Genomic DNA, 27982 nt, shown 5'->3' with positions numbered 1-27982 from the left:
ATTCAGAAAAGGGTGGATTTTCGTTTCCAGTGTTTTATTTCAAAAATAATAACTCCGACTTGCTGTCCCCGGCACGTTCTGAAAATGAATCACGTGTATTCTTGGTTTGGTTGATGTCCTTCGTCAACATTGTTTGCGTGAAATAAATTTCAGTGCATGTATTCTGTTTAAACAAAGTGACACATTCCAAATGCAATGTTAAGCCTATATACATGTAACTATAAGGTCTTCATATTTAAGTACGTACGGCGAAAGTGATAAATCCACGTAAGAATTACAGGTCCGGAATGGTTTTATTCCCTGTCAGTTAACACGTGCACCATAAATTGGAATCGATTTGTCCATGTCTTGGGTCGGGGGGGGGCGAGACAAAATATTATTTGGTAAAAGAATCCCCTAGAAAGGTGGTAGTACGCGTTAGGAAATCCCTCTAAATTCCAAAGCCCGAAACTGGAGACCAAACGAATTCGATGAAATTCCTTCACTATAGATCAAATTTCAGTCGAGTTTCCACTAAAAAGGCTGGTTCCTCAAACTACTTCAATCTAATGTTAGAGTGACTTTTACTCTAAAATGTCTAGTCCCTTGTGTCACTCTTCTGGGTTTAGAGTTACTGTGGTAGCTGATTAAGATATCGAAATATGACGTCATCGGCGACATTACTATCAGACCAATATAAATTGCAATGAAGATCTTTTTCTTCAGAACTCTAAACACATATATAATGTGTACATAAAACTGACATGAAATAATTGCAATAAGTCAAACTATACTAAATAATTTAGCTTTAATACACCATATTCTTTTTGATATACAGTTTTGTATTTGGGAAAGTAGTAGTTGTGGCCCAGTTTCCACATCGTAATGTGGAACGATTTATTAATCTAAAGTTTATTCAGAAAACAAAATCCAGCCGACATCTTCATTGGCGTTTTGAATTTTTGCTCTTCAAAATGGCGTACGTAGGAGCTATAACAGGCTGTTAAGCACATAAAACGGCAGCTCTCAATTTTGTTTGTGTCGGGGGGGGGGTTAAAAGCGAATGGAGCTTCGAGCTTATTCAATATTATGTTGAGGGAGAAAAAAAATCAGACTTATTCGCGGTCCGTACATCCTTGCTTTTATGTCGTGGTGTAGTTTCTTAGGGTTTTGGTGCTAATATTGATTAAAAATTTTTATTAACATTTGATATTACAAAATCCGTGGGGGGGCTGCCCCTTGTCTCGCTCCCTGCTGGATGCGTCACTGATTAGTTGTCATTTTTATATTACATAATTCGCTATAAAAGAAAGAAAAGGCGAAACAAGCGGTAGGTCTATCAGTTGTTTGGTATTTTGTTAAATTGCATTCTTTGTTACCAAACATAAAAACAGCAAATCATTTCATAAAGTGCAGTCATTATTTAGACATGAACTGTCTTTGCAACTACTTTATAAGTGTTACTTTTTAGAAGAGAAACAAGCAATCATAATAAACAGGCGCTCTTACGCGAAATATAATGTCAAAGTTGTATGTGCGTCTGATTGAAAAAGTACGTGTTTGTAGAACTACGTTACGTACCTACTCCAGTGTTATTGATCAAAAACCGTCTCCGCCCATCTAGTTGTCTGCATGTCAGTGATGTAGTCAGGGGGAGGGGGAGCACTTGCCCCCCCCCCCAAAAAAGGGGGCCCCCAGGTGCCCTCCGCCCTGAATAAAAACGGATGACTGGATAATGAAAAAGGCTAACAAAAATTTGCGCAAAAAAAAAAAAACACCACCACTGAAAGCTGGTGCCTTCATAAGATGTCAGTGCCCCCCCCCACTAGTAAAATCCTAGCTACGCCACTGCAGCGTCTTTGCCCCGCTGCTGGGAGGGAGGACTCATGTACACGTTGGACTCTCGATTCTCGTCGCGATGGGACAAGCGGCTACGTAGCCCAGACGCCATACGTCCGCCAAGGGAGCGGAAAGCTGTAGGTATCAAGCACAGAAACAGGCTTGATGAAAAAAAAATGGCGCAGTTGGTATCCTCAGTAAAAAAAAACAAAGTAGGAACAAAAATGCGACCGTTAATTCCTTACAGACTGTGTGGGACACTGTCTTTGATACAGCTCTGTCGATTGACTTGTCAGCGGGCGCTATTTCAAATGCTGTTAATATCTGACAGGGGCATCAATTTGTGCCGGGAACTCAGGGATCGGGGAGGAGGTTGACTTGCTGCGCTATTATGGCAATAGGTGGCGATACAGAAGTACACCAACTCCTTCGGAACTTTACATCAAAACGGCCTACTTGCAGCTGTTTTAAAGATCGTGTTCCCTCAGTGAGTGCCATTGGATGCATTGTGGTTGGGAAGTCCGAAAAAGTTTTCACAATCCGCTTGAATTGTTTTCTAACCACAAAAAAGTGGGGATCTGATAATTTCATATGCTCGTGCACAAAAAAGCTGGGGGATGATTCCATCAAAAGTTAGGGGGGTGTATAAGCTAATTTCCGAGATAACACCTTTATAATATCTGTCACAATTTTTTGAGGGACGGTACGAGGCAGTTCTAGGCTTGGCTAATAAACCTCGAGTTTCTGAGTTCTCACCGTTCAACGGCACGTCTGTCCCCCGTCGAAACCGTGCAGACTTGTTCCTTCCAATGGCTTGACATGTAACAAAACATGGAATATTGTGTGTCAAACAGTTCCTTTCAGTCCGCTACTATAAATGTACATGTACTTTGTTTTTTGTCGTGTTAATGTTCAAGAATCCTGTTAAACCTTTTCTAAAACTTTGGAAACGTGCCAAAGTACCGGCATCTGTGAAAAGCTAGTTTCAAGTGAAATGCAAGTCAGATCTCACCCATGAGGGCGACGATGACAAAGCCGCAGATTATCCCCAGAGGTAACAGCCACCATGCAAACCCGTTCGTCGTCATTGTGATCTCGACCTTCAATATACAGAGCAAAAGGTTAAAAATTTGAATTTTTCTGCCGAGAAAGTCGTGGGTGGTCTTGGAATGACATATACCATAATAAAACAGAATTCGACCTTAGGGCGCCTTAAGGCGCCTTATAAGGCGCCTTATTTCTTGCCTGCGAGGATGCGCAATTTATGGCAAAAGGATGGCACGTGGTGAAATGCCACGTGACGTGACTTCAGCCCGTGGTAATAGTGGAAAGCGATGAGGCAATTTGAAAGCCATGTGCTGTGGATCTTTTTTTTTTTTTTCTTCTTCTGCTTTTTTTTCTTCTTTTTTTTTTATCCGTAGACCCTTCATCTCCCCAATCACTTGATCCGCTGTCCAGCACTTTTAATAAATAAGGCTTCTAAAGCAAAATGCGAGGATTGAAACTTGCTGGTAATATGTCAGCGTGTACTGTCATGCTGTAGCCATACTAATGTTTTTTGGTTTTTGTGTTTTTGTTTGGGTTTTTTTGTTGGTTTTTTTTTTCTCTTAAACAAGCCAAAATTGAAGGCCACATATTTGGGCAATTAGTAAAAAAAAATTCTAAAATGAACTTTTTCAACAGGAAACAAATCGAGAGGGAAAAAAAGGAAAAAAAAACAAAATAGCCCTGAAATTACAAATCCCTTTTAATAGTGAGAGCTCAAAGCTTTACGTACCGGTTCATCGAGTGCATCCTCCTGAGACAACGTCATGTAGGCCTCTAAAAATAGGGGAAAAGAAACTTACGGTACAGAAAAGCTCAAAGCTCAACATTTCCATTCTTTCTAAATAACAAGTCAATTGTTTGGCATGACCTAATCGTGATTTTCAAAACCTACAAGGGTGGGTTTAATCGCTTAAGGAGAGCGAATGACTCAATTCTGGAGTCTTATGTAATATGACTGGTCTAAGTATGATTTAATGGAACACAGAAAAAGACGAAAAAGACATGAGAACAACAACTCCAGAACTCATCAATCCTGAAATAAGTAGCCGTTCCCCCAGTTTTCCTCTCAAAATTGTACCAGGTCATGCAAATATGTTGATTTTAGTTCTAATTTTATAGTTTCTTATATCCAGCAGTTGGTAATAACCCTTTTATCTTCTTTGGTGTATTTTTGAATCATGTTTTAACTAACTTTTTTTTTCTTTTGTTTTAATTTTTAATTTCTTTTTTGTTGTCATCCCTTTCACCTGTTGTAGTTTGTTATTCTTTGTTTGGCATACAAGTATTAAAATAAAAAAGAAATAGATAGGAACACCGATTTGTGACGTCAGATGAAAATTATGTTCGTGACGTCAAATTCATTTGGCTTTTGCATGCAACTGAAGTATGAATTGTCCATCAAAAAGTTCTAGTCTTAAAGCCAGTATCACATCGAGCCTTGGTACAACTTTTCTAAAAAGGTAGCTGACATGAAATCAAGTCGTTAGTCGGGCGTGTTTGTCGTCCCAGAACAACCGATATGAGCTGGCATGCTGCGTCGTTTTTTTACAGTTTATAGTACTGTTGCTCGCAATCCGGTGTGCCGTGCTGATTCAGCCAGGATACGAAGCGCACGTTGTCCCACGACCCCATTGTGTCCGTCTAACAACTTGGTCAACCTTACTCTGGATGGAAATTAATGTCTGCAACAACTGCACGGTATATTCCATACATTTCCATTGAGGGCGCCAGTAGTAGCTCATGTTACATAGAAGACTCATCTATTTTATATATAGGAATGTCCATATTTGGTTAGTGCCAGTTTTTTCCATATCTTGCTTTAATATAACTTTTTAGGAAAATGAACCGATGGTTTTATGCCAAAACATCTTTTTAGAATAATGTAAACCCCCCTTCAATAAACGAAAAAGTGGTTGTTGCTAATTAAAGTTTAGCTGACCTTTTTAAACACCAATCAAACCGTCGCTACAAATAAATATTCATATAATCGGGATTCTTAGCCAATCAGAATGTTCCGTCCAATTTCGGAAGCAAGCCCCACATGTTGCGCACCAAAGGCCTGGAAGTTTGCTCAAGTCGGTATGGGCACCGCCGAACACACAGACCTATTGGGAAGCGAGGTTGCACTGACCGTTCCCGCACGTTATCAGCGCCGAACCGAACCACGTACGCATTGCGAGGAAGGCAGACTCAACTACTCAGGTTTACTCAACAGGTTGAGCAACCAAAAGTGGGCGTGCTGACAACCACCACGGCAACACTCACCGCTGAGCGCCAATGGCATAAAGCAGGTGTATCCGTCCTCACTCAGCGTGTAGCCTTCCACGCATGAGCAGGAGTAGTTGCCAACCTCGTTCATGCACAGATGATTGCATCTGTAAGTTCTCTCCGCACACTCATCCACGTCTAGAGTTTCGAAAAAAACCAAACCGCAAAACTGCAGTTTATTGGTGTTAAAAAGAACCCTTACAAGACGCTTCATTTTTTTTAATTTAAAAAGTACAATTCTTGCATTATTCCAAGCCACACAAACAAATCACAAAGAAGTGGTGAGAGAAGGAGATTAAGGAACATGAGGGGGGAAAAGTCACAACATTTGTTTTAAATTCCCACAATTAGGCCTATGGGAAGGAAGTCGAAATTAAATTTAAGAGAAAGGGGACTAAACAGCACCCAAAAAAGTGAAACAGCTTTGAATGAAACGACGGTCAAATGAAATCATTCTCTCTGTTGTTTTTAAAAAACAATTCACTCTGTTTACTGTAAAAGTGTAGCATTTACCAAAATTCATCGTAAGACAAAACTACCCCATCAGATATGTCAACAAAGCAATAAACAAAGCAATCAAAAGAGGTTAATAAACATAATACAGTAATTTCCAGAAAGACCATACGAGAACAAATGAAAAAGCGTTGGGAATGAAGAACCTAGGACCTCTGGTTTCTTAGTACAAATTTAAGAAGCCCTCTCACTGCTAAAATAACGTTTTGGTTCACCTGGTTGACTTCTTTACCTCTGCAAGTTCCATTCACGATGTCTTCCCTGACGTAGCCCTCTGCGCATGTGCAGTTGTAGCCTCCGATCGTGTTCACGCATTTCTCCGTCTCGGTGCAATCGTGGATCGCTTCATCACATCCCTCACCTTGAAAACCAACAACTTTTTTCAAACAATCTCTAGAAAAATGTCATTCACCATTTCTGTTCTCTTTGCTATGCCTCGTGACTCGGTCCATGTTTTGCTTGGTTACACAAGAGACGCCTTGCATCAATATGAGATTCTGTAACAATGTGTATGTTTTGATAGAATACCTTTCATGAGTAAAATGATCGCGGTTTCACCATGGATCAATCTCTTTTTGGAGTATGTGTGGCTCTGAGAAGAACCGGGGAAGAACCCCAGTTCTTCCCAGAACCACGCATACTCAAGAAAGAGATTGATCCATGGTGAAACCGCAATCGTTTTACTCAAATAGTTCTTACACCATTAGAATACCCTTTACTTGGTCAAACATGAGTTCACAGACTTTGTGTGATTAAAAGCAGTTTATTTACAACTGTCCTGGATGGTTATATTCACTGTTCAAGAAAATTGTATATAACTGTTGGCATATTTGTATTAACTCGTATAATGTTCAGGTCTCGCAAGGTTGGGTTTCTGTGGAGGATTCTAGCACTAATTATTCATAGATTCACAGTTAAGGCTTTTAACCAATCACGGTCAAGAGCATTTAGCAAATTACAGCGAAGTGTTTTGACCAATCAGGCGAAGGGTATTAAGGCACTAACTGCATACAATGCCAGTTTAGGAGGGACTGCATATTGCGTGGGTCATTCATAAAGTTTCATAAATTAAGGAGTTTAGTTATAAATTGTTTTTAATTGCACAAAGGAACCAGTCCATTCCAGAGATGGTGCAGCGGTCGCTACACAAAAAAACTTGCCTTAAATGACGAGGTAAAGCAACAGTGTCTTCAGTTTGAGGAATTCAAATTGTTATACTTATGTGCAATCAGATGGGGTGTACCAGATTTTATTCAAATTTAACTTGCAAAAGGACTTATTCGATATGAAGATGGTTTAACCTGCGAAATCACAACTCTATGGTTACCTATACACGGTTTGTTGTCGGTGTTTAGAAAGAATCCCTCGAAGCAGGCGCACTTATATTCAAAGCACACCAGCGGGCCATAACATCCATCGGCACAAGTACCTGCCAGTGAAACAAGATTCGAGAATATTGAATCGGCGACCAGCACCATTTCTGTAGCTGTATAGCTTCTTTGACATCTCCTGCTGGAAAATGCTGGCAGCAGTGTTTCGACTACGTAACAATGAAGCACACTACATGGGATTGTGCATGGATAGCAACGGAGAAAAGGGGGACCAGTTACTATGAGCTGGAAAATGAATGTGATTGGTCAATGCGGGATGAAAAGGTTCAATCACTGACTCTTAGTGGCCAACAATAGCTCATTGAAAGTTATGATAATAAACACAGACAAAAACTGATATTCATGTGAGGAAATCCCCGATACTCTTTTACTTTCTGGTCAGCTTTAAAAAATGGGTTTTTCTAAATACCAGGGATTGAAATCCTCAATATACACCTGAAGAAAAGGATGCCGTACTTTGGAGTCATCTGTACGACACAAACTATGCAGTTATTCCACAGCATTGTGCATAAGGATTGACAAATTGTTTGTGTCTCACTAAATCCCGTGATGCACGGCGAATGTCACGTCTTATCGTCTGGTTCCTGTTTACCTTCACACACGATAGCCTCCCCTTGGTGACACTCGCACAGGATGGTGCCGTTACTTGTCTTGCAGACTTGGGCCTCTCCCTCCGGACAGTTCATGTAGTCAGTCGAGCACTCGTCGATATCTGAAGATATGAGAAGCAATTTGACGATTTTTTTTCAATAACGGGATGCTCAGTGTCTTTCCCAAGAGCTTGCGAAAAAAGTCCCAAGCTTACTCGGCCGGGACTCCAACCCACGACCACCCTCTTTATTACAGGCGCAGATGTCTTGATCATTGGGTCACCAAACAAAAGATCAGCTGGCCGGTCCGAGTCAGATATGGCTGTGGGTACCTCAAACTACTTCAAGACTTATTTCTAGGTTCAGAAACATTTCCCCGGCTCAAAGCGCATCTTGAAACAATTTGACGTACCAAAAATGCATGGACTACACTAAACCTACCTCAGGCAAAGCCATGGGTATTACTTATTGATGCCAGCAGGGGCAGATCCAAGGGGCGTGGGAGCGCTCGCCGCACGCCCCCTTTTGCACCATCAGAACAAGCAAAAAATATAAAAAGAACCCCCCCCCAAAAAAAAAGAAAGAAGGAGAAAAAAGAGGGAGGGAGAAGAAGCAGAGGGGTCATACTGCAGAAAATGACACCACAGAGCATCCAGAATCCAAAATGGCCCCGGATCCCCACTCCGTAGGGTTAAGTGTTACGAGCTCCCGGGCATTATACCATAATCTGCTTTAGTTCACGCTCCCCTTTCGTAAAATCCTGGGTCACGCCCCTGTCAAGGGCAGCAAAATTTGATTAGACAGGGTTTTGTAGTATGAGCTCTGCCTTTCAGTTTTCATATTACCATCTTAAAGAACATATCGCGATTTGTCTTCATAAATCAGCTGTTAACCGTATGTGCTTCAATAACGTTACCGTTTTCATGAAGAGGCACAATGGGCCCCAAATTGTGATTTTAAACTTTCTTTTTCCGGGTAAAATCGACAACAATATTGTTACCAAATCTATGAAAATCATCCAAATCAAGGTGATCTATTTTGGGTAAAATTCAAGTATTTGAAAAGTAAGGTATTTTTCGTTTTTACGAAGAACTTGCGAATTTGTCTTCCATCAATATAGCGTTACTGAGCAATAAAGGGCAAAACCACGGGCAAACTCGTTCCACGAAGAGGCGAACTTGACTCCTATAAATGAGTACAAATGTATTCTTTGCCTCTCTCATGCGCTTCAACAGAATTGCGGAATGTATTGTTGCCAACGCGAAAAAGTATTTTATTTTTGTAAAAGACTTTTTGTTATCCCATTTAAACGACTTATTTCATTTAAACAATTTTGCTAATTATCTCGTTTAAATGACTTATCATTGTGTTTAATTAAACGAGGCAGTTTTACAGTTTAAACGAGATTATAATTTGTTTAAACAAGTTTTTTGTGTTGGAAGCAATACGCTTTTTTACAAAAAAAAGTTGCTTTCACAAATAGACAAATCTCACGGTTTTTAGCGTTTCCACGAACAGACAAACGTGTTTCTTTACAAACTATGACATTTTAATGGACTTCTATGAATATGATTTTGTAGTTTAGTGTCATTTAAGATCCCTACTTTCAGGTAGTAGTATTGGTTAAGTCAAAGGCATGGCATGAAAAGAAACTTCCTGGGGAAATAAGAATTGAAAAGAGACCACCTTTAAATGCAATTTTCTCGAAACCTCTGTTGAGAAATTCCGAATTTCTCGAAGAGAAATATCCCAAGAGGCGAATTTCAGCACCGTTAAGTAACGGTTCTGCACACGATTCTGCGTGACCTGCGTTTGACCCCTGGCCACGACCACGGTGAATGACCGACCGTAGTCCAGAATAATTTCGCTGTATGTCCCGGAAAATTATTGTGAGCCAGCGATATTTGCAGTTTCCTATGTTCTGGATTTTTTAAAGATTAAGTAATGCTAAAAAGTCTATTTCATGAAACTTAATGAATAGAAATTTCTTGAAGAGTTGTAGGTTAGAAAAAGTCGGGATTTGGCAGATAAGGAGAAAGCAGAGAGAGAGAGAGAGAGAGAGAGAGAGAGAGAGAGAGAGAGAGAGAGAGAGAGAGAGAGAGAGAGAGAGAGAGAGACACACACACACACACACAACTAGAGAGATTTGGGAAGGCAATTCTACCGTACACGGGCTGTGAGAAGTCTTTCACTTCTTGACTTCTGCACCATTTCAACCCGCTGAGGTGGCGAGTCGTCTGTGGAATTCGGAACGACACATGTAAGTTCCTCCAGACCAGGTTAAGTATAAAGCTGAATCTTGTTCCACAAGAGAGAGTTTGTGAATTGAATCCAGTTTTCAGTTTGTTGGATCGCTAAGTTCCCGTATTTGGTACGATCATTACCCCCTTGCCGTTTCGTCTCGTCCCAGTTGTAGCTCCTTTTTGCACCGTCAAGGACTGAACTGTTTTTCGCCATCTGTGGAGCTCAGCATTCTTCACTGTTGTGCCTGCCTAGCTATAAGATCTTTTCTTGATTCTTTGTCCTTATCATTGTAAACTCAGAGTTCAAATCAGCATTTTCTTTGCTATTCTTACTTTTCACATGCTAAGCGTAGCATTCTCAATTAATCATACTTGGTTATTTGTTCACACGTTGTTTGACTTCTTTGTGGCATCGGATAAAATTCAAGCTTTAGAATAATAACTATTCTGAGATAGCTTGGACTTTTTACGAATCGTAACATAATTATTCACAATGTTTTAGTGCTTTATTTCCGTTCTAAACGAGTGGATATGGTAGCTGTAATGGGAGGCCAATTTCATTGGTACTGCAAGAAAGGCTGGTACGAAGATTATTCACAATACAAAGACATTGCGTCGGAGGGAAAAAAAATTACCAGCCACGACTTAATGAATTGCTCGAGAACTATCGGTCAGACTGACCTTTGCCTGGGTCACTTTGTGGTCACTTTGGCACCAGAGAAAGTTATCTCTGACACCCCTCGGGACCAGGAGTCCGGGTGTCTTCAGCTATGCATTAGTGATTGTATGCTTGCATGGTTGGCACCAGTCGTCAGCTGACTTCAGCTGAGCAAGTTTAATGTGCTCCGGCTACCAACATAGACGCTCATTCACAGCGGCGGAATCTTACCGTCGCATAACTGGGTATCGTCGTTTCGGATGTATCCCTCCTTGCAAGGACATTCGTAGCCACCCACAGTGTTCCTGCAGAATTCCCTTTCCGTGCAGTTATGCTTTTGTAGAGCTGTGAAGAAAACAAAAACATAAATGAGTACAAAACCGGACGGGGGAGTCCCCCATCGATAGGAAAAAAGAAAGATTAAAGAACTTATACGAGTAATAAGTGTGGTCCTTAATCTAAGCATATTTTAAGAACATGAATATCATTGATCGGCAAACGTCGACTGCACTCGATGCCTCCAGGAAATTCTAGTTCCCTGTATCCAATCCTTTCTGGGTATAAATGACACTTCACCTGGCTTTGTTTGTTTCTTCGTCACGTTCACACAGATCTGAATCCTGACCGGTGATCAGAACGCTGGTTCCCTTCATCCATAAGGCATGCTAGGGTTTTTCTTTTCATTTGAATGGTGCCCCTCTCTTTAGCTACGACTAAGTTTGCCATGCATGTTAAGGGCCCAATTTCTCTTGCTGGTTGGTATGAGCCTCGAGCTGGACCCAGAAAGGGGGCGATTTTCTTATCAAGGGATCAGGCTCCTTTGGTGAGAACTGAGCTTCGCTGGTTCACGAATGATTAGGAAACGTATGCATCACAATCCCATTGCTAGGCCTAATGGACACTCCCGACAATTCTGTTTTTCAACAAATGAGGGGCTGCTTCTGCTTGAGGCAAATAGAGCGAGGAGTTTCTAACAAGAAAGGTCCAGAGGTAGAGAATACAATTTCTCCAAAACTCTCACACTTCTCAAAACAAACTCACCCTCGCAGAACTCATTGTCGATGACGAGGTCATAGCCGGAGACCGAGACGCAAGTGAAATACCCGTTTACCTTCTCACAGCGTCGCAACACAGACAGGTCGTAGCCGCTTGTGCCTTAAGATCCAAGGAAAAAAATCCTTTGAATTACCAACACTATCAAGAACCAGTGGTCTAAGACTATTAATACATGTTTGCATCATCTTAATTGCAGGTTGACTTAGAATTGCAAGTTTTAATTTTAAAAGCCTCTTAAAACAATAATGCTGGTTTCACACAATAATTTAATATCAACGTTTAAGGGGACAGCTCCAATGCATAGAAAACAGGACATCTTTGGGGAAATTGTTCAAATATTTTTGAATATGCTTTCCACAGCCAAGTAGTGTAGGGTTTTTTTTCCCCTGAAAAGCTGCTAGGGGTGGGTTTTTTGTCTTTGTTTTTTGTTTTTTGCAAATTTATCTCAGGCGTCCATAATAGGCAGGAACAACATTTGGGTTAATGCTCGAATGCTGTTCCTGCAAAAAGAAGCAGAATTGTAAAATCAGGAATCTTTTGTTGATATTGAGAAAAACGGACACCGGGCATATCTGCACGTATATTCTCCAATTAAGATCATTTTCTCAAGTCATTTCCTCACGGAAGGTAGCAAAACGTATTACCTCCAGGGTCCTCTTCGACTTCCGTTAGGGCGTGTCCGTCTCGATCAATGCAAGCGCAGGTTAGGACCTGCGATGTCCTCTGACAGACCTGCAACTCGGTACAGTTGTAGTCTAGCCTGGAACAACAGTCTTCGCCTGCGTAGTCAATGGATGCACAAAGGATACACGATGAGGGGAAGACCGATTTTGATCTTGGAAAGCTTTTTAACTGTGGGCCTTTAGGCCTATGCACTAAATCCTGCGAAACTAAAAGTAGACCTAATGCAAAAACGTTCCTAGTCTTTGTCTTTCGATAGGCTTGTGCATAATATGACCCAGAGTACTCAAACCAAGCTAATAAGAACTATAAGATATATTTTTCGAGGAAATAGGAATCAATACTCTTTATGCTTTATACAGAGAATTTGTTCGTATTCTTTGTGACAAGATGTGTTCCACCAAAAAGAAAAGCTATATTCGTGCCGAAAGTGATCGTTGGTGTCTTTCGCGTAAAGCATTACTGACGTACCTACGATGATAGAACCAAGAATGCAAACAAACAAAAGTTTTTCCTCTGTTCTCCGTAAATTTTAAGTAGGATCGGATCAAACGATTAGTAACGGACGAGGTTGAATCAACTTCGAGACCACCTTTTCAATATACAGACGAGCGCTTCGTAGGCAAACGTACGCTGCATAATAAACCAAAACGTGAGACTTCTTTTCACGTAAAACGACCACAAACTTTTTGTCATGGTTAACACGTGTGTCATCATTATTCAGTTGTCTATCTCGCTGACAGTGCGTTTGATGCTAGCTCAGCGTATTTTCTTTTATTCTATCAAAACGTGGAAGGTTTGCCCACTGTTTGTCAATGAGCATACCTCCTCATCCTAAAAGTTACATACATGTAAACTGGAACAACTTCGTCAGCCTACAGCCTGATCAGAATTCGGTGCAAAAGCCAAGGGAAGAATCAGGGTCTGCACTGTCCTCTCACAAGACGTCTTACCTCCATTGCAACTACTGAGGTCAACCAAGTGACCGTCGACGTAAGAGCAGTTCATATTTTGACTTCCGCTTTCACAGAGTTTGATCACGTCGCAGTTCATGGGCGGGGCACACTCGTCAACATCTGCCAAGAAAAGAACGGCTTGCGTTAAATCGACGCATCTCCCTGACGCAAACCCATCCTTAGAAATGGCTTGAGTTTAGTTCTTAAAATTTCTGGGGAAAGGTTAAATATCAAAAGGAAAGCCCTCGCTTGCTCCCGTGGTCCTGTGAGTTTATAGTAAGCCTGCGTGTTAAGCTCTATGTGTCACCGCTAAAGCCAAGACCTAAGTTCATTAACAGTTGGATTTTGATGGTGCTGTGGTCTATTATTCATAAATCGTTAATTAATCAGACGTTTTTAATCTATAGTGTTTGAAGACAGGCTGCTCAAGTTTGTTAATGCGAGTAGACTCCATACCAGCTGAGTTTTCCAATTGAAATTTAAGCCCTCGTTATTTGATCACATGCATAAGAGTGCAACTTCAAATGCGACTGTTCTGGTCTCTAGTGCCTCTACTCCTTTGGTGATATGCATGTCTTTATAAGAAAACATGTTAAAATGACAGATGCGGAGGTCATGGTTGACATAACTTATGCACAAAGTTAGATGCACTTTAGTTTTGGTTACCGATGCATGTCTTCTTGTCCATTCCAAGCTCGTAGCCAGCGTTACACGAACACGTGAACGTGCCCACGGCGTTGGTGCAAATCTGGTCACAGTCCTCGTATGGTTCACCCAGTTCACATTCGTCTATGTCTGACCAAGACAAATTAATAATAGGGAAGTCAAGATTGCAGCAAGGTAGGGAACCCTTCTTATGGCAAGAACATCTGGCAGCATTTCTTACAAAAAATGTGGAAGCTTTTTTTTGTATGTTTGGTATCCTCACATGGTTTTTGAGGTGAGTTGCTCGGTAACTAGTTAACGGTTTCCTGTTTGTGTGCGATCTTTTGTAGAGCAACATTGTCAATCGCTTCTCTACAATTAAAACGTCATTCTGTGCATCTCTACGCAGTTTGGATCGTTTGCGATCACATCCTCAGTGGCAGAAACGTCACCTTGACGTCAGAAAAAAACAAAAAAACAGAAGTGAGAATTCAATTTCAAGTATAGTGTACAAACATTTCTTTTGGAACAATCCATCAGTTTCTTCACGAAAAACCTGGAAACTGAGCATTTGTTTGATCTAGGGATTTTCCTGTCATTTCATAGTACACTCCATTCAAAGAAAAACTTGGCAAACTTTCAAAGTAAAATCATCGTGTTTCCTTTCATATTAATAGCACGCAAACATTTGACGCAAACGGTCAGTCCCTATGTCTCTTTTGTTTTCACGAAGTGACAAAAGTGTGTACGAAGTAATCGAAAAAACATAAAGATCTCTAGATATTGTTTTTGCATTGACAAGTCAAAACGTTTTTATTGATGAAATAAAACGATACTTGTGCAACCGAGTGTGGATTAACATTTGAAAGCTCCAACACATCATGATCTTGCACAGAGACAAACAAAGTATATATATTTGAAGATGTGTCATAAAATGAGGAGTATTTTCAAACACGTTTACCTTGGAATGCATTTGGCATAAAATGGGCTTTTTGTCACTTTGTGAAGATATGCACAAATTCACTCGGAAATCCCTGCTTCTGAAATAAACCCCATCTAGCACGGAATTACTGAAAAAAGTTTTGCTTTTGCTAAATCATCTACCCCTCGGAATTCTGATTGTTACTTCTACACTTTACCTAGACAATTGTACAGACGAGACAATGCGTATCCCATCGCGCAGTTGCAAGAATAACCTCGTGGTTCATTTATGCAGATCTGGTCGCATTGGTTATTCATCCCAGTGCATTCGTTGTCATCTTAAGATGATACGGGGAAAAATGCATGATGATTGACTGAGAAAGAGGTTAATAGCCAGTCGGCAGCTCAGTTGAATCATAATTACTAAATCCACGAAGACGAACATTACTTTGTAAGGTTTTACTCTCAGTCAGTCTGACTCGTCAACCGCCCTCTTAGTCACTCTATTATTTGAATGAATCATATTAAAAGACACAAGCACCCAAACGACAACCTGAGGGTTGTATTGTCTTTGCTGAAGCTATATACTTCCATCACTCATCATCATGGGCCCGACGGACCTTCCTTTTGATGTGATGTATTGGTCAATTTAAGTAATGCTCATAAGAGCCAGCATGTGAAATTACAAGACAATCTCTTGGACCAAGAGGAGAAATGAAAGCTGAAACACCGAAAGACGTGTAGTTATACTACACCTAATGACAGAGAGGAATGTATATGCCCTTCACCCTAACAACTGAATACACATGTACATACAATTAGGCAGACAAGACGCGGTGAAAAGAACACGTAAAGAAATGAACTATAAATCCACGAGAACATACAGTGCATGCCTTAAGACTTCACAGAAATAAACTGAGTAAAGTGGAAGGGTGGGCCAGCTGATTTTCTGAATTTATATATAACTATTTTTTTTCATGAAGAACTTACTGATTAGTTTGGAACACTTTCATTTGATTGGATAGTATTTTTTCGTTCCATTTTTTTCTAAATAGTTCTCGATTTGTTTTTCGTTTTTAGGGGTGTTAGTTCTCTTTACACACATTGCAAGTGACCATGTATTTCACGTTATTCAACGAAGTGGTGTTAGACTCAGGCCAACTGAATGGCTTCTTGGAAGTCGAGGATCCGAGCGCCTCACCTTTGCACTCTTTTCCACCTGCCTTAAGGGTGTATCCTCGATAGCATTCACACCTGTAGCTTCCAGGCGTATTCACGCACTTATGGTAACAGTCTTGGGTGCGGGACATGGAGCACTCATTGATATCTGTAAACCAGAAAGACTGAGTGAGATCCAAGGTATTCGAGACAAATTAATTAAACCTTCGTATTTTAACGGGAAACTGCTTGGCCAAACACTGATATTGTGAGAACAAGAATAAGGAATGGGGCAGGAATATTATCAAAGCCTCGTGAAAATCCTTTTTAAAGGACTTTTTTTAGAGAGGAGTAAGACTATTCTATAAAATAAAGTACGTTTTGCCATCAATATGCTTATTGAGGCTGGCAACATTGGAGCCCTTTTTCACTGTTCTTTTAATGTGAAATAAAGCGATTCTTGTAACTTCCCATTCAGTCCTTGTGTGGATGTCACGACACGGATTGAAACGAAAATGGTAACCGCTTAATCTAGACTCCTTGGAGGCATCTACATCTGGGTGTTACATAATGTTAATACCTATGTAGAGACACTTTAGACGCAAAAGTCGCAGAGAACATACAAGCGAGAAAATACAGAACAGAAGATTTCCTACCAGTGCAGCTGTGTCCGTCAGCGTCAAGTGCGTAGCCCGAGTGGCACTCACAACGGTAGCTGCCGACCGTGTTGATGCATATGTGGTCGCACTGCGGGTAAGCCTTTGACTTTCGCATGCATTCATTAATATCTGAAACGGGTAAAAAAATTCTCTTGGTGAAGAGTGACGGAGCAATTTTTTTTAGCAGTTAAATTGAGGTCCAACTTCGCTCGAAACTGCACTTCGCTAGTTCACAAACGATTGTGAAATGCACGCATACGGCCGCTTCGGGAACCAACAAAATGAGCACACCCGATCAACATGGCTCTTTTCAACCGATGAGGGGGTGCTTCTGCTCGAAGCGGCTATTCCACCAAATGGATGCGGATTATTAATAATACAAAAGCTGCTGCAAACCTCTGAAGTTGCTGGCTACAGTGAAATGAAATGCAAATCAAGAAAGCAGGAGGGCCCGATTTTTTGGTCCTAGCAGGATCTTTCTGAAAGGCAAACAGATGACCGGCCAGAGACAAACAAGCAAGTCGGGTATCAACCACATACATGTATTGACGAATGCAGAAAGACAAAGGGAAGAGCCTGGTGAGTGGATGAAGCAGCAGGTGGAAAGGGTGTTGTGTTAACAAGCACTGGTAAGGCACAAGGGGATGTGAGGCTCACAGAAGAAATAAAATTGAAGGTTGTTGACCCTGGTTGAGGGAGGTTTTTTGGCAGATTAAATTAAGGGGGAGAATGGATGCGGTGTTAATACAGATCACCTGTATCAATTTATGGGGTAGCACTCCAGTCCTGTCGACTGCGAGTACGGCAGAGAGTTTTGATCAAAAGAGGCAGCGGTGAATTAGAGCCGTAGCCAGTGTTGAATACTTGTGAGTGCCCTTGACTCACATGAAGACGACGCACAGTGTGTTGTAAATATCGCACGCATAGCTTGCAACATAACAGTTGAAAATATTTCTTATAGGGGTTTTCCTGCAGATATAGCAAACATTTACAAAGGACGTCAGTAATAGTACAATTGTAGAATACCCCGCACCCTGCATGATCAACCTCATAGCCAGGTGCAGGTCAAAGTGTCACACTCTTCTCAAAGGATTTTTACCTTGTACCCACGTAACCAGTCATCTCAGGCGTGGTGTTTTTTGTCTTTTTTCTTTCCTTTTTTTTTTAGAGTGATGCGGTATTCTGCAATTACTTCTTAGTAATGACATACATGATAAAGCCAAACGTGCTATTATTATTTTTAGTAATGTGTAGTCATTTTATGCAACACCTTCATTTAATGTCCTCAGAGCCATTACCAATCCCTGATGTACCATAAAGTGATTTTTATCGACACCATTTAACCTGACTTGCTTCTACACTATTCGAATATCAACCCGGGCTTTCGGTTAGGTGATGGATTGCTATAACAGAATAAAATCCCTGCGTGAACCAGATTGTTAACGCAGTGAATCTGGCTTTGGCATTTTTTTGCAAGCTAATGACCACCAGGGTGTCCTTAGTTCAGCCCTGGCTCCACCTTTATGGGTTTCACATTCATGCAAAAAACCCAGTTGCAAAAATACCGGGGGATTTTTATTCCAAGGAAGAGAGGAAATAAAGGAATATTCACTGCTCCAAAAACGTGACTGTGTATGTTACTACGTAAAATCATTGAATAACAAAATAATTCCATCAGACGTCTCGTTTCCAACCAAAAAGCTTGCTGGCGTTTAGCGTACGACCCTAAACAATAAGCAGAACTAAGCAGAGGAAGAATACATAGGTGAGATGTTGACATACTGGCAAATTTTCCAAGCGTGAACACCTGCTAACAGCCCCTTCTGAGGGGAAAAAGGGTGCCAACTAGTTCCACTCACCATAGCTGCAGGTTCTACCGTGATACCCTGTATTACACTGGCAGACGTTAGGCCTGACGCATCGTCCTCGAGTAGGGTGACAGGAGGGGCTGCATATGGCTGTGAATTGTACACAAATTGAGCACGTTGCCATCAGACAAGGTGCAAGTTAGCAGTGACTAAGACGCAAACATGGCAAATCTTTGAATCTTTAATTGAAGTTCTTAAGAGTCATACAGTTTTTATTTTCAGATAATGAAAGTCATTTGATTAGCCTAGTCCTCACCAACATGACATTTGTTTCAGGACAAAAGAATGGTCCTCCATCACACAGAGAAGCCCCCTAAACCTCCGCAGGCTCCATTCGCAGGGATATAGCCAGGGTGAAATGACGACTTAAGCAACAGTGTCCCATAGAGCCGAAAGACCGCATGCGTGCACTTATCGTGGAGTCTTCGAACCAATGGAGCAGAGCCTTACAATCGAAGAAACGTACCCACAGCCATGGGGATGAGGCTGATGACATCAAGCCATTTTGTTACCATTCTCCGTATATCCTACCACTGTATGACACACTAATTTCCATTTGTTTCCTCGAGTTTGCTGCAGACCGCGGCATATCATGCTGATTTGTCAAAACCTGGATGTCTCCTTCTTAACGGGAAATGTTGAGACGGTATGTGGAAGCAACAAAAAAAAATACTGGTCCTTTTTACCAGTTTTCTTTTTTTTGGGGGGGATGCATGCGGTGCTCTGAGCAAGCGTGATATAATGTGAAAAAGACCGGTAAATCTGCTGCCACCAGCGTCTCAAAGTCTTCTGGTAATGACCAGATGCGCTCTTACTTTAGAGATTGGTGTATACAATTCAAGCTTGTGCATTTTGATAAACTTCTTTGACGACCCTCAAATGCAAGCGTAACCTCTTCTTAATCCTTATTGAGGTATATTCGGCTTAGGGTTAGCTGCAATCATTTTTTATACCAAAACCCAAACTGCACCTTTGTGTCTCAGTTAACCTGATTCTCAACCCTTGTTTCACTATTTCAGGGGGAATATTACCGCCTTTCGGTAAAATGCTAATGAGACTTCCATATTCATGAGCAAACCTGTGATGTCATCTCAGGAAGAAGACAAACCAATGTACCATTGAGTCATTGGTTTGTACACAAATAAGTCCTGCATTTCTGTAGATTTTCGAGAACTCAGATTTCTCTTATTTGCTGATTCGTAGTTGTGCATAACAAGAAAACATCGATCCCTCTCTCAGAAATATTTTCAGTTTTTTTTTTTATTCTGGGCTCACAATTTGAATAGAAACACCTATGCACTGAACCACGTTTTCACTAGATGATTTCAAAACAAAAGCGCCCTCAATTGCACGGATAATTTCAATTGTTTCAAAACATGCGCATTTCAATGTATTTAACCAAATAAACTACAATGAAAGAGCTTTCATACATTGAAGAAAAATACAAAATGGAAGAAAAGTTGAGTCTCAGAAAATGTCATTGCGCAGCCGTACACTTTGTCATGTTCACTTACGAATCGAGCACTTCCCATAGCCGTCCATGCGCCATCCGGTGCAACACTGTGTGCGGGCGCTTGTCCGCAGTTGGGTACGGTAATTGTAAGAGGACAATTGCCTGAAAGGCAGACAGAGTGAATGAGAAAGTGAAGGTGGATTGGCATTGTGTTCTTGATATACATATACAATACTCAAATGAATTAAAGGAACAAGAGAACAGGATGTTTTTGTCATGGTCTATATCGGCTACCGTTAGAACAAGAGGCATTAAAGTATGTGAAAATCAAAAACAAAAAGGCATTAAAGTTATGTGAAAATCATTCATCGACTTTCATCGACCCCAGAGCAATAACCATGAGGAACATTAGCCGGCCCACAAAAACAAAGAACCTGTAAAGGTTACGTCATCAAACAGAGACAAAGTGCAAGGAAGCAGATGAGATTGGTAATAAATGTAATTTTCACTCTTCGTTCAGTCAGAAAAATGATAAAACACGGGCATACCAAAAGTCACAAAAACGTTTAACCAATGACCAAAGCTGAAACCTGTTCACGGTTAGTCACCAAAATACTCCCATGTTCTCCTCTATAGTCGAGCTAAAATGGTGTTCAGTCCAGGCTTGCAAAGTACTTTCAGCAATTGCCTGAAAACAGACATTTTTGCATCCTCTGGAGGTAATAAAGTAGGCCCAAGTAGGCCTACCATCGAGAATGCACTGAGAAAGACAAGGAACCAGATGTGTGTTGCTCCCGTACCGCGCAGTCTGGTAAGAATGGTTCACATAATCACTTTTCTGGAAGTGCCCTAAACGGGCTTTCAGAGCTACGGCTAGGTCTATTGTCTACGTATCTCCGCACATTTCCAATTGAGGGAAGACCTAGGCCTAGCTCTAGACAACGGATTCGAATGCAGCCTCAGTTACTTGGCGTATTAAAATAGCGCACGTGTCTTACGAGTAGCTGCGCCATACGTGCGCGGACACTGCACCTAAAATACATGTTGAAAATACATGTTGAAGCGCGCACACATCTATAGATTTGTGTTACTTCGTGGTGTTGGTGACAGTCAACGAGTGCAATGGTACAAACAATTGTATGACGTGACAGGTATCAAAAATTGGGGGTAATAAATTCGGGCTCTAAGGAGTTACCGTTATTGAAGAACAACACTTGCTGAAATTCGAGTCCCTTTTAGTCCTTTGTGTTTGTTTTGTTTGGTTCAGTTCTTTTTGTTTTGTTACATTGTTTTGTCTTGTTTCGTTTCGTTTTGGTATTGAAGAACTGGGCCGAATGCATCCAACTCACCTGTACCGAGCGCATCGAGACCATCCGCACCATCCGCAGCTGACAGTGTACCGCTGACTGTGGTACGTCGTGTATCCCTCCGCGGCCCGGTACTGGTATGTCCGTCTGCATCTGTGGTCTCTGTGGACGAAGGGTACGCTTTGAGGCTGAATAATGCCATGTAATCACACACAACGAGGCCCTTTTACTCCCGCACGCAAGGTTCGCTCGAGTAATTATATCCTGAGAAACCTACAGAAACATTTCCGGGACGGAAGTGGCTCATCTTGTTTTCTGATAAAGGACGACAATATTGTACAATGATCTTAAATAACAACTGTGATAGCTGTACATTCCAGTAAAAGGCTGTGGAGCAACCATTTGGGGGAGGAGTGAGCATTATGAACTATGGGGGGGGATTGCAGTCCGAATGCCAACCCCGAGAACAAATTCTGAGTCGAACCTGAGGACATATGTTTTGTTGATTGGTTAGATAGTTTATTTGTTGGCTTAGGGAGGTACTTGTATAATATTTGTTGTTGTTGTTTTGTTTTAGCTTGTTTTTGTTTGTTCTGTTTTGTTTTCTTTTGTTTGTTTTTTTATTGGAGTTTTATTTTCGGGAAGATTCTATTTTTTGTTTGTTTTGTTTTGTTGGTGCCATCCTTTCTGATTGTCAGGAAGAAATACAGCTTGCCAGAGCCTGTGGGGAGAAACAACAAAATCACCTCCTTTAAAAATACAACAAAATCCGTTTACATCTTACACTGATCCGAGGACGGTTGTTGCCGCACTGAAAATCACCACAGCTCCCAAGATACATCGCAGTGTGGCTTCCATCTCGCCTCGCTGACCCACCGCGAACAACTGTAGCCAGGAAAAGTATTGCTTGCGTGAGTGTGCAATTAATTGATGTCTGACTTCACTAGCTGTTTTAGGCGGTGATATTTGCAAACATTATACTTGAGTTTTCAAGATGGTTGACGTACAGAGAGTGATCGATGTAAGCCAAAGACCTGAATAAATAATGTTTGAATTCATGCATTACGTCCTACCAAGGAGGAGAAATAGTTGTGAAAGTGTTGCCAACTTAGTCTTGGTTTCAAGACCCTCCGGTAGTGTATTCTGCGACGCGAATCGTCACACGTACACTGCATGCACTGTTAGAGGGCACTGTCACCACATAAATCGGTATCAAGGGAAGAAGGTCTAGATGTTTTGTTAGGTCCGGGGCAGCACCAGATATGGTAATAAAGGTGGGCATGTATTATTCATATAACTCCAGTTATGATTGGCGGAAGTTATGCAAATGAACTTCAACGTGCACCGCATTCGCGAACTACCTTTTCCTACTGAAACATCGGCTAACATCATGGTGAACATGTTCTTTTTTTCGGATGCTCATTGCTAAGCACTCACAAATATCCTTTTATAGCCTGGGGCAGGAGCCAAAAACTTGCCATGAGCACATATAACCGATAAAAATGATCGACTTTCAAATTTGTCCATGCTGCACCATGGTGCGGTTACGATGTATGAAGTCCCTGCTCGCTTTAGCATCGCGAATTCGGTTTAAGGTAAAATGACCAACAAAAAGCTGAATATAGACAGTAGCTGTAAAATCAATCTTGGCGTACCTGAAAGGCATGTTGCAATTACCTTAACGCGGCATTTTATGTGAAAATATTTGGACCTCGAGATCGGAACGCAACGTTTGTTGTTCTGCATCGTGTGGACATCTTTTGTTCACAAATCCACACCAGGTATGTACGATAAGCGCACAAAACAAAACAAGAACAAACAAGTAAAAATCTCCAGCCGGATCCCCCCCCGGGGGGAAATAAACACACACATATACACCCACACACCACAAAAAAGGGAGGAAAAGTAATTATTTGTATCACCACGGAAGATGTGAATCAAGCACTTTTCCTGTAATGCTTCAAGAAATGTTGTGCAAGGCATCACGTGCAACTGAATAATGGATCATTTCCATCTTTATTTCGTTCGTGTACTTTCGAATAATCTCAATTCGATCACAATGCCTGAAGTATTTGATAACTGATATGTTCGACAACTCCACACAGCCGTGCTCAGTGAGAACTGACTCCACGAAAGGGTCGTACTATTTAGCACCGTATTACATGCACTGATAAGATGGCGATCGATTGAGTACTGCGGACCACCTGGCTCTCTTCAACCTTTGAGGGGGGACTTCTAGTCGAGGCGGATTACTGACAAGATCTCTCTTGAATACTATGCACGGTAAACATTTTGCTCCTTTGAACACCAGTAATATGTGGCCCATTTCCTACTCTCTGTAGGAAATGATGACTATGATGGGTTTTTTGAGAATGTAATCATTTAGATTCTACTTTTTTTCGATTTGTCAGGAATAAAACGTGGATTGTTTTCCCATATGGCGCCTGAAGATGACTCGGCAGACAGTGTCGGTATTTTACATCTGACTACGTAAGAGATTCCAGTCTGTAAACCAAACCTTGAATACAACAGGCTGTAAAACAGATGAAAGGATGGTCAAAAATAGACCCGTTGTTTAGACAGCATCAGGTCTCATTGCGGAAGGTTTAAAGTTTCCTGCACACTCATTGCCTCTTTACTTCCTCTTGGAAACGAGATACATAGATGCTACTCTCTCCGACCGGGAACAATTGTCTCTTGTTTCACGGCAATGATGGTCCTAGCTTTGCTGTGAACTTAGTATGGCGCAAAGAGGGGGGGGGGTTAGCACGTTGTAGGTGGGGTGAACTGAAGGCGACCAATTTATACAGTTTTCGCGTGTACGCCGGCGCGTATTGGCCCGGTTAAAACAGTTCCCACCACCCTTTCTCTCTTATGCCATTGAGGGCGAACTTCAAGTCAAGGCAGACATTCCTCAAGGTTGTACAAGATAGGTAGTGTCAACCCAAATGCATTACAGGGTGCATTAGTACCTCACCGCGGCGTTCAAGTTAATATCCCTGAAGGGCGTTCAGTGATAGGAACACTAAGCGCTTTCCACTGTGCGTGTATGTGAATGCAAAAAATCGCCCCCACATTCACTTTTGGCGCTTCTATAAAAGGCCCAGATAAATAAGTCTAGTATCACTAACTGACGCGTTGCTTTATGCGCGCACGATGATGTTGGCTCTGACGAAGTGGCCAGCATACCCCAAGTAGATACACAAGTATACCGTTTGGAGTACAACGCTCGAAACGCGTTTTTACTGATACACAAACTTCAGTACAGGTAAAAATATTAATGGAAAGCTTTTCTGATAGGGTGGTAGGTTTTGTTGAGCTGTAGCACAGGACTCGCTCGCATGAGACTTTGTAATTCAAACGTATACTATTTAATAGCAAATCCAAGGCGCCATTAGGCAAATCAACAGGCACGCCTTGTGTGAAATACAACATTGCATTTAAAAATTGTTGAAATGTTCAAATTTCTATCAACGAACTTTATTGTTGTCCAGGAGAAGCTTCTGGTCTTCATTTGTATAGAAAGTACAATACAAAAAAAAAGCAAAAACTCATGCCCAGTGTTGTAGTCGAGTACTTTCCGAGTACCGACGTTCTCCGCAAAATACTGAACTGGGTAAGAGGGAATAAAGCCAGAGTGCACAGGCATTTGATGGTAAATGTGCAAAGGTAAGATTACAAAATAAATGTTAGACTTCAGACACTCCAGGTTGTGTAGAATTTCAGTTTTAAAGAGAAAAGTACACGGAAAGTACTCGGCCGAGTACTTTCCGAGTACTTTTGTCCTAAAAAGTTAATTTTAATCAAACAGTGATAGTATGACGTCATTATGTTGCTTTGTAATCTTACCTTTATGCATGTACCATCAACTGCCGATGTACTTCAGCTTTGTTCCCTCCTAACTAGTTGAATATTTGGTAGAGAACTTGGTTCTCAAAAAGTACTCGACTACATCACTGCTCATGCCTTTCGAATGAAGAGGTTACTTTTTCGCCAATAAATTTAACCATTTACTATTATGCGTCTATAATTCAATATCGAAGGGATCTCGAGATCAATATGAAAACGTGTCTATATAGACCACATGGGGGGGTCTTCAGTTTGCGGCTTCTAATTCACGGGGTATACAGATATTGCATTTGTAACAAAATACCTTGGATTTGCGGGTTTAAAATGACACGGCACTGAAAGCTCGTCGAAATTCCAAAATCCCTATCATGTTATCATTTCATTGTAATTCCCTATTAATGTTCATAGCGAATACTCTTGAAACCCATACGATCAGCGTGGAAAGTGTCACAGTTAACCTATTCCACCGGCATAGTTCGCTGTGGACAGGAGTTACTTCTAGCTCGTTTTATGTCAGCAAACAAATTCAAATTGTTAGAACTCCGTTAAAAAGGGCTTGCGTTCTGTGAACTAGTATGGATCTCTACGATGGGACAGCCATCTTGCGTTCTCTACCATTCAAAGCAATGTAAACCAAACTGAGGTAAAGTTAACTTGCCATTGCCTAGGGGATACATGGAACAAGACAAACATGGCAGCATAATGGCAAAGGTTTACATACACCCTCTCTTGTTCACGCATCGCGCACAAGGCACATTTGGGGGGGGGGGAACACAAGCCAGGCTTTGATTTATACACAGCAGTATTTGATAATTGTTCTTGCGCATCCTGTTCCGTGCAATACTGAAAAAAAATTGTTGCTCCACTCTGCATCTCTGTTCGCTTTCGTTAAGTTTAATTTGCAGTCTTATGAGACAATCTCTATTGGCATGGATACCTTGCTTTACGAATAATGTACAGTTCACTACAAACACTGTGTGTAAACACTTCTCTAAAAACTCTTTTGCTATCAGTTTGTAAATATGTTGAAGTGCTAAGCGAGTTTGGATTTTTAATGGATTTTATAATAGCCACTGGACATTGATGTTTAGAACTTGGACACTAAATGTTTAGCATCCGAACGTGTTTGCAAAGTGCTAGCAAAGTTGTGTTTAAAACCTGAACGCACTTTTTCTTTTAGAGTGAAAGGAATCTACTTACCTAATTTTCTTCTCTTCCTTGGTGCACTCTGCCGCTGTGCGCGTGATAATGGCCCGGCTTCAAAGTGTAGTCTCTCCAATTCGGCGTCCTGGTCCACTTTATGGAGAAATGTAAAGACGCGCGCCAGGCACTGGGTTTTATACCCCGGCACAAACCCAGGCCGCAGCATTACGTCAGGGGAAACGTGAACCAAAACCAAACAAACAACGTGATGATCTGGGGGAGGGGTAGAAACGCAGAGCATCTATCATCCGGCTGGTTGAAATCAGGAGAGGATAAGAAAGCAACAATTAAGTTTTATCTTGTAAAAACAAAACAAACAAAAAGCTCATTGAGAGGAAATCGTACTTCAAAACAACACCGTATTCCCTGAATTTACGTTCACTTTGTTTTATTCTGGGGTATTTACTGAAATAAAGGAATATCATGGCCGACCTGGATGCCTTCCTCCCTGGCAGTACAAGGAAGCTTGTTTGGGCTGTGATTAAATTACGCAATTGTAAGTTATACGGGGACATGCCGTACTTTTATGGAATAACACTTGTTGTTTACAATAACAAACAATGCCTTTTTATCGTGCAGTTGGTGATCTCATATTTTTCGTGCACTTGTGTTCGAGGTGTGCAGAGCACATTGAGCGTACGTCATCTCTAAAAGTTCTTATCAGTCTTACTTAGTTTTGCAAGTGAAACTTCTTCGTTTGTACAACTTGTGTTCTGGCAATTTCACAATTTTTTTGAAATTCACAATTTCCTAGACACCCAAGTAAACGGGAGAATCTCATAACAAACCAAAAGCGAAAATCCTGTTTCCATCCAAGGCACATTGTTTGCCCACTTTACATACATAAAAATGCTCCTATATAAATATAATCTACTAAACTAGCAGGGGCGCTGTGTGTGCGTTTATGTACGTCTGCCAACTCTGACTCGCGATGCAGCTTGCTGCATGCTTTGTAGGATCGAGTAGCTTATAGTAAGTGAACTAACTTAACTCATTATACATATAGGTTGTCCCGGACTAGATGCATCAATGAACGTCAAAGATTCACGACAAGAAGACAAGCGAGATTGTCTTATAATTCAGGGAAGTTATTTTCCATCTCAAAAACTGCGGGTTTGAGTGTGTGCTGCGCCACACGTTTGAGCCGCCCGCAATTTCGAAAATGGGGATGAGGGTAAAATCAAGCTCGCCCGCGGGGGATGTTACTTTCCCGATTCGCAAGTCAGGTCTGACGCGACCCCTTCCTTCAGAATGTTTTGAGTTCTCACCCGCGTATCTTCCTGTACGCCCGGCGCTTATGATAGTGTGAGGTGGTCCCGAAGCTTGATCCCAACGAAACGCGGACTCGTCCAGATTTGGCCAGTCATGTTTTGAAAATTTCCCGTTTGATTGTTGCTACGCAAAAGCACCGGGAAACAACTCCAAGCTGTGTGCCTTCACCGATAGCGTAGGCCTATAGGAACCCCGACTGCAGTTTATGTTGCAATGATCTTCGCCGGAAATGCGAATGTACCAGGTACGCTGGGCAGGTGGATATTTGCAGAGCGGCTCTTCGAATAAAGAAAACAACCCCCTCTCGTAATGTTCAGCCTGCTAAAATAACATCAATTCAATGCTCCGTTTCAACTGTGATGACTAGATGTGCATGTCAAAAGACTGGGTGGAATTAGGAATCAAAGGGGAGAAAGCAAAGACATG

The 27982-nt window shown here is 41.4% G+C and overlaps 1 protein-coding gene across 2 annotated transcripts; it reads right to left on the bottom strand.

Annotated features, from left to right (window-relative positions):
* Window positions 1-13: 13 nt before the first annotated feature.
* LOC110984934 (uncharacterized) lies at window positions 14-27753 on the bottom strand. 2 transcript variants are annotated; one of them, XM_022245581.2, is made up of 22 exons: window positions 27553-27753; window positions 26282-26536; window positions 22017-22117; window positions 21275-21394; window positions 19987-20087; window positions 18464-18562; window positions 16602-16733; window positions 15989-16114; window positions 15006-15125; window positions 13888-14016; window positions 13219-13341; window positions 12229-12363; window positions 11570-11683; window positions 10760-10873; window positions 7630-7749; window positions 6974-7075; window positions 5879-6007; window positions 5131-5271; window positions 3596-3639; window positions 2831-2918; window positions 2575-2631; window positions 14-1953 (listed from the first exon to the last, which is right to left on the bottom strand). In XM_022245581.2, the coding sequence occupies exons 3-22, from the start codon at window positions 22088-22090 to the stop codon at window positions 1820-1822; spliced, it is 2202 nt and encodes a 733-aa protein (XP_022101273.1). In that variant the 5' UTR covers window positions 22091-22117; window positions 26282-26536; window positions 27553-27753; the 3' UTR covers window positions 14-1819. The 2 variants fall into 2 exon arrangements, with proteins under 2 accessions (XP_022101273.1, XP_022101274.1); XM_022245582.2 differs by having other exon boundaries at window positions 26282-26497.
* Window positions 27754-27982: the final 229 nt, after the last annotated feature.

The sequence above is a fragment of the Acanthaster planci genome, linkage group LG10 (genome assembly GCF_054643075.1).
Source record: "Acanthaster planci isolate LZ-2023a linkage group LG10, COTS_SCS, whole genome shotgun sequence".
In the NCBI taxonomy this organism is placed as follows: Eukaryota; Metazoa; Echinodermata; class Asteroidea; order Valvatida; family Acanthasteridae; genus Acanthaster; species Acanthaster planci.
Note: the sequence above shows the minus strand (reverse complement) of the source record. Positions and strands in the feature narration are given on the sequence as shown.